Source organism: Gopherus flavomarginatus, chromosome 6, assembly GCF_025201925.1.
Source record: "Gopherus flavomarginatus isolate rGopFla2 chromosome 6, rGopFla2.mat.asm, whole genome shotgun sequence".
Taxonomy (NCBI): domain Eukaryota; kingdom Metazoa; phylum Chordata; order Testudines; family Testudinidae; genus Gopherus; species Gopherus flavomarginatus.
In genome coordinates this window covers 72010433-72021512 of record NC_066622.1, presented here as the reverse complement: position 1 = coordinate 72021512, position 11080 = coordinate 72010433, and the positions used below count along the sequence as shown (strand labels likewise).

General features: G+C 45.5%; 1 protein-coding gene across 1 annotated transcript in view; it reads left to right on the top strand.

Annotated features, from left to right (window-relative positions):
* Positions 1–821: 821 nt before the first annotated feature.
* VSTM4 (V-set and transmembrane domain containing 4) overlaps positions 822–11080 on the top strand; it is a 62280-nt gene continuing 52021 nt past the window's right edge. Inside the window, exons 1-2 of the mRNA XM_050960277.1 lie at positions 822–921; positions 6115–6513. Of these exons, the coding sequence (XP_050816234.1) occupies positions 867–921; positions 6115–6513 (454 nt within the window). The 5' untranslated portion in view covers positions 822–866. The remainder of the gene's footprint in view (positions 922–6114; positions 6514–11080) is intronic.

Here is an 11080-nt window from a genome sequence, read left to right as displayed (position 1 = left end):
CTGGTACCTTCTGGCCATAAGCTCTATGAATGTATCTACACCAGTGCAATATCTATGTGGTGAGAAACCCTAAGAGCATCCTGCTATACTTGACAACTTTTAGAGATCATCCTTGAACTGAGGGCTCACCGATGATGATACCAGACAACTGATGAGTTTGATCATTTTTTTTAGACATTTAGGCCCCATCCTCAAAGGTGTTTAGGAACCTAACTGCTATTGATTTCAAACCAAAATACCTTTGAAGGTCCATCTGGCAGCAGGGCTGGGAAAGATTTCAAACCCTTCTAACAATTGGGGGGAGGGCTGGAGGCAAAAAAATGCCTCCTCCCCTGCTTCCAAACACCAGGGGTGCCAGCAGGGAGCCTCAGCTGTGAGGGAGCTCTCCCCTAGGGTTATCAGATGTCCTGTTTTTATAGGGATGGTCCTGCTTGGGGGGATTTTTTCTTATTTAGACGCTATTACCCCTACCCATTTTTTCACAGTTGCTATCCGCACCCTACTCTCCCCAAACTCTTTGCATCCTGGGAGAGCAGAGCCCCAGTTACCCTCCGCAGAGATCCGATTCCTCCTGGGATGGTTCTGACAGCCACAGCTGGAGCTCTCCGCTCTCTTCCCCCACCCCACACACAGAGCCGGTCCTGGGGGAGGGATCCCAGGGAATTCCCCAAGGGACTGACTGGAGAAACCCCAGTGCTCGCCCAGGCTAGCGGGAGTCGCTGGGAGGGGTAAGGCGAGGAGAGCAAGAGGAAAGAGGCTGGGATCCGGGAGGAGGGGAAGGGGACGTGTCGGGAGGGGGAGGAGAGGAGGAGAGGCGAGATTCAGGCTGGGAGAGAAAACAGAAGGGTCCCTGTGCGCGGTGGGCAATGCGCCTCCTGGCCGTGGCCCTGGCCGCCCTGCTGGCCCAAGCGCCCACCCCAGGTAAGGAGCGGAGCGGAGCGGGGGCGGAATCTCCGCACGGCTGCGGGCTGCCTCCCCCGCTCCCGGCAGCGGAGCCCCGTCCCCCGCGCTGGCTCTGGGGAAATCTGCGTCTCAGGTTAAAGAACTGGGGCTGCGGGTATTCCAGCCCCCGGGTGCTTTGCCCCGAGCCCATCCCGCGCACGGCCCAGGAAAGGGGGCCCCGCCGCCCCGAGACGCGCGGCCCGTTTCTTGGCCAGGTTTTCGTGCGAGCCCCCAAGCCCGGCCCGCTGATCCGACTCCTGCCCCGGGACCCGCTTGTAACCCGAGCTGGGTCCCTGCGCTTTCGCAATCAAGTCTTCTACGCTCTGTCTCGGGTCGGGGCGGCTTTTGCTCCGGTCATTGCAGACCCTGGCAGCTGCTGCAGATACTCGGCCCTAAACTCCAAACAATGCGTCAACAGCACCAGGAGGGAAAGGAGAAGACACTGAAAGAGTTAAAAACCCAGCCCCCCCCCCCCCCAACCCGACTGTAGAGTTTGTGACAGTTGTCGCTTTCTGTTTAACGGGGCAGGAACAACATACAGCTCCCAGTATTTATTTTTTTTAATTACCCTCTTTACTAACCTTGGACCGTACTAAAGCTGCAGGAATTTTAAAACCTCTAGTTTACTTTGTTTTAGGTTTGCTGCTAACTTTTTGCTTTTCTCTCAGCTTGGGCAATTGAAACGAGACTTGTCATTTTGACTTCTCTGCTCAGTTCCACTATCACAAGCCTTGGTTGCTCCCTGCAGAGGGGGCGGGAGGACTTAATAAAATATCATGTTTCCACTGAATTTAAGAAGAAACCATGAAAACATTTCTTGTGTCACTAGAGGTGAATCTGTAGCAGTGAGCGATTTGGGGGACAATTTTCAAATGCATCTAAGTGATGTAGCAGCCCAAGTCCAATGAGAAAGTCCATAGACTTTCAATGAGACTCAAAGTCCGTTTTGAAAATGGGACTTAGGCACTTTTGTAATTTTTACCCGTGACATCTATGCTTCCCAGACATGGGGTTCACCTGGGCACTGCTGATGAACAAGAATTAATATTCTGATGCTGCACACCACTCCAGACCTGAACTTCAGAGTTTGGGGATATTCCAAGCAGGGATTTTTGTTTGTCTGCCTGAGAGTTCTGGATCCACATCTGCCTATCAAAGTTTTGAAGGCTGAATGGAGGTTCAGGCCAATCTCTGGAACTAGGCTGAGAAGTTTTCTTTGAGAGAGGGGCCTTCTTACCAGTGAAACTTATAAACATCTCAGGCCAACTGAAAACATCTGGTTGCTTGTTGTGATCTTTCTTGCCATATGCTAATTATTTTTATTTTATTATTGTCACTCAGTGGGGTGAAAAAAACACTCCCCTGAGTGACATAAATTTGCCAGCACAAGGCCTCGTGTGCACAGCGTTATGTTGGTGAGAGAGCTCTCTCCTGTCAGCATAACACAGCTACACAAACACTTTTACAGTGGCACAGCTGCATTGGTACATCTGCCCTGCTGTACGCTTGTAAGTGTAGACATGGCCTTAGCAGCAGGGGGAAATCTTTGCAAGGTGTCCCTAGTGTAGACAGGGCCCTGGTCTTGCAACTAATCCACTATCCCAGGCTGCCTCCCAGCGAGCCAGGGAAAAAGGCGTTTGGGATCCAAGGGAGACAAATGAGACTAAAGCATTGACAATTACAGCAGCCAGTTGTAAATAAAGCTAGAGCAGACAAAGACCCTTGACAATTAGGAATGCTGCAATTCAGATAATGCAGACTGGAAATAAGGCGCACATTTTTAACAGTACATGCATGTATTCACCCACGAAAGCTCATGCTCCAATACTTCTGTTAGTCTATAAGGTGCCACAGGACCCTTTACTATTTTTAACAGTGAGTAACTAACCATTGGAACAACTTATCAAGGGTTGTGGTAGATTCCCCATCACTGACATTTATTAAATCAAGATTGGCTGTGTTTCTAAAAGCTCTGCTCTAGGAATTATTGTGGAGCAGTTCTCTGGCCCATATTGTACAGGAGGTCAGACTAGATGATCACAGTGGTCCCTTCTGGCCTTGGAATCTATGAATGTATGACACGAGTCCTGAATATTTGACTCTTTTTTTTACTTCTTCCATGCACTATAAATAGTTCCCTTCTCAGGCAGTGGTAACAGCAAGACTAAACTCTTGTGGTGAGCTCTGTCTGTGCTGCAGCGTCATCCATGCCACATAGTTTTCATTCCCTGCCGTCCCAAATCTCTCCCCATTTGAAGCAGCAACCATGTCAAGTCTGCAAACCCAGCACTGTGTGTGCACGAGGGTCTGCTGTTCTCTAATTGATGAAGCATGCTCCACTATTGGAAAGGAACCTGTTATGGGAGTATCCTTCACTTGGGGGCTGAGCCAAACCCACTTGAAGTCAGTGGGAGGCCTTCCACGATCTTCAGTGGGCTTTGGATCAGAGTTTTCATTACCGTATGTGTCTACAATATCCTCAGTTTCCCCAAATCTCCTACTGTTACAACTACCATTCCGGCTCCACTAGCTCCATCAGTCACTTGTTTGCTTGTTTTAAAAACAGTATTACCTAACTCTGTTCACAGCAGGATTAGATGACATGGTGGTTAAAATGCCAGTGGCTTCAAATGCATAAAGCTCTCTCTATTGCTACTCACCGCCCCAACCCCGCCTCCCAGAGCAGCTCTGGTGATAGCAATAGCAAGAAGTTTTAGTGAACAGTGTCTGCTATTGGGCATTTGGACCAAATCCTACATTCCTTACCCATGCAACTAGTGCTCTCGAGTCTATGGGCTTTCGTGCTTGGGAGAGGTGAGCTGAATGTGATCATTTCTTTGGAACAACCACAAAACCCAACAAAAAGCCAAAAACTTGGACATAAAAAAAAAGAAAGAAAACTTTTATACTGGGGCCAATACTCAGGTAGAAGTGATCAGAAAAATTGAAGAAGTAGTACTAATTGCCTACACTGGTCTCCGCCACAGCAGTATCTGAACTCCTCTTTTACATATTCTGTTGTGTATTTTTTGGCACTGTGTGCTGTCTAGTTTTCAGTTACTCAAACAATGGTCTCTTACTCTGGGATACTAGACCATAATTAGAGCTGGTCAGCATTTTTTGAACAAGAAGTTTACACATCAGAAAAGGACATCATAAAAATGGTTTGTCCTGAAAAATGTCAGGACATTTGAATAATTGCCAATAATGTCTTATAGCGCGTTCAACTGACTAAAAACACATGGGTTTGATCAACCAAAAAAAATCAAACATTATAAATGTTTGATAAATAGGTAATGAAAATGTAGAAAAAACCCTGATATTTTTAATGAAACTTTGAATTTCTAATTTTTTTGATCAGCGTTATCCACAGTCTTAAAGATCTCATTTAGGGTGTGAGACAGCAGGCCTATTTGCATATCTCACTGTAAAGCACCTAGTTAGTTCACTGTTAGTGTTAGAGAAATCAGTAATAAAACCATCGTCACCTCACTGCAGGCAGGTTTTTCCTGCTATTCTGCCTAAATTTCCTTTTCTTTATTGCAAGGTGCTATTTCTACTCAGACCCCAGCAAACTCTGAAATAACATCTCTCCTTGGGATTTACAACTTTCTGTGCTTATGAACAGTTATCATGATCCCTCAGTTAATATCACTGATCCAGACTATGCCTAGCTGGGTCAGACATCTTCTTACAAATCAATTCAAATAAGATCCATTCAGTATTATGGGATAATAAGTATGATATTTTTATTTTCCTCTCATTTTCTTTTTTAAATGGCCCTTATTTTTTAAAACAACCAACCAACCAAATGCAAAAAAGTAGAGTGGTCTATAAAACAGGCCCCAAACAGTACAGGAATCCATAGTTTTACTGTAGTGTTTGGAGCCATTACTGTAATAGTATTACCTAGCTTTTCTCAGCTTTAGATCTCAAAGCACTTTACAAAGGAGATCAGTATCATTACCCCATTTTACATATGGGGAAACTGAGGCAGAAAGGGGACATGCTTTGCCCAAGGTCAGCCAGCAGGCTGAACCACCAATCGAATTCACATCGTCTGAGTCCTAATTCAGTACTTGATTCACTAAGCCACCCTACTTTTTGAATAAAGGGTCTTCTCTTAAATATTTGTGATAAGTAACACTTTATTTGAAGTCATAGCCCACTAAAGTAAAATATATAACCACAGCACAACACTTAGTTTCACAGCTTAGTTGTGCCCAAACAGAACTAGCACCTCTACTTCCAATACTCCTGCAACAGTAAATGGAAATACTTGACTTGCTTATTTTAAAGATAAGTATATGTTTGTGTTTCAGGAGTTGATGTCAGACAAAATCCTCTACCAAATGCTCATCCTCTCTTGGTTAACCTGTTCCTTGCTGATGTGCTGAAAAAGTAACGGGAAAGGAGAGAGCCATTCTCCCTTGGTTGCGTATATGCCATGATTGTTTGTACAAACAAGGCAGAGGCCAGAATAATACTTCACATTTTCAAAGTGCATTTCATCCTGAAGGACCCCAAAGTACTTTGCAGAGGGGACTGCAAGGACCACTTGCCTGCTGCTGAAATACAGCTACGACTAGGGTAGAGGGCAGCACACTATTCGATAACACATTGGAGACAATCTGTGGAACTCATTGCCACAAGACAAGATTGAGGCCAACAGTTTTGTAGACTTCAAAAGTAGATCATAAATAATGAGAACATCTATAGTTACATTAGAAAGGAAGAAATAGGAATATAATCTCTTCTGTTCCAAGGTATAAGTCATGCACTATCTGTCTGACAGGGTCAGGAAGCAATTGCCTGTATGTGTAGATATGCCATAAATGTCTATTACAGGATTTCTTCCATCTATCTCTGATGCAGTTGGTACTGGCCACTGCTGGAGGCAGGACAGCGAATTAGACATAGCACTAGTCTGATACAGTTTGGTAAGTCATACATGGGGAAAGTTTAGGCAAGAACACTAGGGCAAATGTCATAGGCTCTTTAATATACATGGAGAGCACCCAAGATTTCAGGCTTTAAAAGCTCATCAGAAACTCAACTGCACAGACCCCGATTTATCTGCCTCACAGTTAACCTGCCAATCTAGCTGTTTGCTGATTCAGGTGCTTTTGTGCTGCCATGGAAGATTCTCATGATCCATTCTCTGTTTTGCAGATGTTTGCGAGGCTCTGAATGTGACAGTCTCGCCAGGACCAATAGTGCGATACGCTGAGGGAGACAATGCTACCCTTTATTGTCACGTTTCTGAAAAGAGACGGACAGACAACTTACTGGCTGTCCGATGGGTTTTTGCCCTCTCACCCACACAGGAGTATCTGATGATCAAAATGACTAAATTTGGAATTGTCCAGTACTATGGAAATTACACCCACCACTTCCACAAGCAAAGACTTCGCCTTCTCCAAGAGAGACATGGAACAATGTACAAATTCCTAATTCTGAATCTGCGGCCAACGGATCAAGGCCATTATATATGCAAAGTCCAGGAAATTGGCAAGCACAGGAATAAGTGGACTGCATGGTCAAATGGCACAGCAGCTACTGAAGTAAAAGGTGAGGATGCATCTGATGCTACTGAGTCTGATCCCAGCCTTTCTCTTGCTCATTATCGTTTATTGTTGGTTTTCTCCCCATGTCAAATTAATCCAGATGCTGCTTGAATTTAGTTTTTTTCCGCCAAACATCATTTTGAAATATATCATATAATACTTAGCTTCATACATAATAATTATACCTCACAACTGAAAAATTAAAGGCAGCAATTGAACATGTGTAGAAATTCACTGCCATAGATTTCTAGATCATTGCCTTAGCTGTTCAGCCAAAATGATGATAGTTAACAATACTTTGCACTCATTCAAGCATAGGTCTCAGAGAATTTGCAAAAGGGACTAAACAATATTATCCCCATTTTAAACAGGGGGAAACTGAGGCACAGAAAGAGTAAGTGATTTTCTAAAGGTCATACAATGAATCAATGTCTGCGCTGGGAATAGAAACTGGTTTTCCTGTGTCCCAGTTCTCCATTCTGCTTCTAGAAACCTCCAGAGAATAGATCTTCCTCATGAGATTGCTTTAAGTTCTAGTCCCAGCTGGAAGTAGTTCAGGAGCAGTCTCTCTAATGCAGTTTCTGCTCTAGTCTTGGCCTGAAAGTGGAAAAGCACTGATCGGAATGTTCCAGAATTGCATAGAAAGATTGGGTTGAAATCAAGCATAAAAATGACCTGAGGAGGGCCTTCCAAAGCCAGATCCCACGCTTACAGCTGCCCCTTGCCCCTTAATAGTAGGCCATATCAAAGCCCCTGATACAAACAAACCCAGACTTTGAGAAAGGGTTGTGTTCTGGATTTGTATTTCATAGATTGGGCTCATGTCAGAAGGCAGCTGTGCTCAAGATTGCAGTGTCAATGTTGGCTGGGAAACGCTCCTCTGTGTCTGATAGATGGTCTCCTCATAGACATGGGTGTGTGGTAAAAGGAAGTGTTGACTAAGTTCACTGCGGCCTGATCCAAAGACTACTGAAGTCAGTGTGAATCAGGCCCTAAGTTACTGGAACTGAAGGGTGTGAATGCCTGCATGACCTACGGGGGAATCACCAACCCAGCGTAGACAAACCTGTCGGATGAAAACTCTAGGGTTCACCTCATAGAATTTCCGCCAGCCCTGCCGATGCTTGACTTGTTGGGCGGGTGTTTTTAAATTAAGTAGCTGCACTAAATATTGAGGCAAACATATTCCTAATTAACTCATATGTGTTTCTGGGGGGAAAATGAACCTGATTCCCCTCTTACTTATACCAGTTTTAGACTGATGGAGCTCCACTGACTTCAGCAGAGTTCCTCCTGATTTACAACTGCTGTGAGATCAGAATCAGGCCCAAAGGTCTCATTTCGTTAATATCTTGTGCCAGAGAAACCTAAAGCATGTTTCCCGTGGTGCTAGCTTCATAGTTCTAATTAAGCTTCCTATAGCATCTTTGTACTAATACACAGAGGGAGAAAAACAGTGCAACAGACGATCTCTATTGATAGCTCATAGACATGACAAGTTTTTGCTTTGTTATCTCACAGATAAAAGACAGAATATGTAAAATATATGATCAGAAAAATAGCAGCTGCATTTTACCCACTAATGTTTAAACCTGCCTTGATTAAAATCAGAGGATTAAAGTAATGTAATTAGCTGAAGTTATTAGTAGCTGTGGAAGCTCTTCCAAAGATCTAGAGTTGAAGTTCAGTTTGGCTCAGTACCAAATTTTATGAATGTGAATTTTTTCAAAAGTCATAATCTAAACCATCTGATCCTCTTGGGCCTGCAAAATTTGGCAAGATTTCCGCAAGATTTTGAATGAGATTTTCCATGCTTCCTGTATGCAGCCAGACAGACATAATGTGAGAAGAGCAACCTGATCTGAAATCTCAGACCCAAGCAACCCTCACTTATTTTGGGGAATGTACAGATCCAAATCTAGATCTGTTCTTTTCCTCTGGCCCCTAGCTAACTACCCCAGATCTTAATTCCCCCAGTTTTTGGAGCGGTTAAATGCTAGATTTGCATTTCCTCTCTTTGTGGTGTCCAAATATCTCTATTATTTTGGCATTTCTGCTTCAGATCCTGGTCAAAATGTGAAAAGAAGCACAGAGAATTCAGATAGGAAAAGTACCAGGGGGCCGGGAGGAGGAGGGAAGAGAAGATTCTCACACTTCCCCAGACCACAGAGAAAGCTCATGTTTAGTTTGAGTTTTGGCCAAGGATGTTTGTCTTAGTTTATCCAAGTGGTGTGTTTCCTCAAAGCAGGGCTCCACACCTCAGCATATCAACAGTGGAGTTCTGACCTTCCAGCCACAACTGGATTTCCTGTAGAATCTGACATGGGCCTGCTCCAGCACCCTGTGAAGTCCATGGATGGACTGCCACTGACATCAGTGAGCCGACCCTTGGATTAAAATAAAAAGCTTGTAGTGAATGGATGAGAAGTCAAAGGAGGGCAGCAAAGGTGTTAAATGGTGACTTGAGAAAAGAACTGAGTTTTCACAGCCAGGGAAACAGATTGTAATCCACTGTTTAGGATACGCTACACAGCCCCCTCTCGTGACTGGGGCAGAGGACAGAAGTCATACAACAGCTACTGACTGGAATCAGTCCTTTAGTTAAGTGAGTGAGGATCTTGATTTTAGGGTCCTTGTGACAACCCCTGATGGTCACCATTACAAAATAATTGGTAAGCATGGCCCTAAAAATCCACCTGTCCTGAAGGGAGAATTTTATTGGGAAACATGAAGTTCATGCATAAAAAAAGGACACTTACCCGCTGCAGAGCAGGTGGAATCTTAAGAGTCAAAATCTGTAAGAGGAGTTCAGCATAAATCATGAGTCCGGCCCCAGAAATCATGAGATTTTAAAACAATCACAATTAAAAAAAATACATTTCAGGTTCTTTATGTGCCTCCTGGTTTTTGAGTCACATGTTCCAGCTTTTCTCTGTAAGGCTAGAAATTCTCACAGCAAGAAAGAAAGCTGAGATTATCCTACAATCACAAGCCCCAGGGAGCTTGAGCTTTAGGGGGAAAAAACACCAAATATTGCGAGCATTGCAATAAAAGTCACAAGAATTAACAACCACAGATGTTCCAAAACTAATCCTGGGGCCAAGTCTCAAAAGAGACCCCCTCTTTTTTTTTTTTTTTTTTTTTTTTTGCACTGGGCTGAAGCAAATTGCTAGATCCAAGCATCTGCAGAACATGGTGATCTCCCAACTCTGGGTATTAGCCTTTGTAGCTCTGACTGTATGTCAGGTGACTGGGGCCAGTCACAGTCTCTTTAATGACTCAGTTGTGTGCAATGCAACTTGACTGCATGTGTCATAACCTCATAGCCCTGCTGAGCTGTCAGGCATCCAGCCCAGCACCAGTTAGTGTTCCTACGGAGGCTTTTGGCCAGCCACGGTGGTGCCATGCCGACTCTCCTCCTCCCTTCCCACTGCTCCTCCCAGCCCACAGGAAAGAGCCAGCCATTGCTGAAAGAAAGTGAGGAGGAGAGGTGGGCAGTTGCCTCAGCCTCCCACCAGTGGGCAACTGGGAAGCAGGCTCTGGGCAGTGGGTGTGAAGAACTGGTGGCTCCAGGGCTGTGCTGGGGCCTGGGCACTAGGGCTGTGTCTATTGAGGCTATAGGAATGTGTAAGCAGGGTGTGTGGGGCACTGGAGCTGTGCAGGGCATCAAGGCTTTGGGCATGATTTAGGTGGGCTCCTGGGCTGCACACATCCAGTAGGAATGCTGGGTGAAGACTGGCACTAGCCCTGGCTTCCCCTTGGTTCTGGCATCAACTGCCCCAACATCTCCTATCCCCAAGCACTGAAATCCTTAAGGACGATTCCCAACCTCTCGTTCCCCTTGCTCCTTTCTGCATGAGGGCCCATTCCCCACATCCTGCTGCCCCCACCCCTTGATTCACACAGTTCCCATTGGCCCTCCCATGCCACTCCCTGAACTGAGCCACCCTGCTCTGCTAACTGTCCCCAAACCATCAGCTCTGGCTACCCCCAGACCCCACACAACCCTGTGCTTCCTCCAGCTCCCAGGCTCTGCCTCTTCCTCTCCAATCTAGCCACAGCGTGATGTCACCCAGAGAGCTGCCCCAAAAGCCCTGCCCATTTCCTTCTCTGCTTCTCATGCACCAGCCTGAGGTTTCCAGCAGAGCTGGAGAATGTGGGTATTAAACAGACTGAGGGGCCTCGGCTACCGGCACTTGACAGTCCCTTTAATCAGTTAGCGTGGGCACAGGCTCAATGAGAGTCTCTGTCCATACGTGGGAAGCGGGAGAGCCGGGGCTCACTGCTGTGTCGGGGTCTGGGAAAGGAAGGGGAGCCTTGGGAAAAACCTTGCTCTGAATTCCGTGCCATGAGGGGTGCATTGCCAAGCAACCAGCACTCAGCAGCAAGCCAGAGAGAGGCCTCCGTGCCTGCTTGGCCAAACTGCATCCACTGGTTTTTTTTTTTTAAAACTGAACAAAGAGTTTTGCTCCTTGTGTGTGTTTTAATTAAACTCCAGGCTGGTGAAAGGGGCCATCCTTGGAGGCTAGAGACTTCTGTAGATCCTGTGCAGAAAGCTCCATTACTGATGT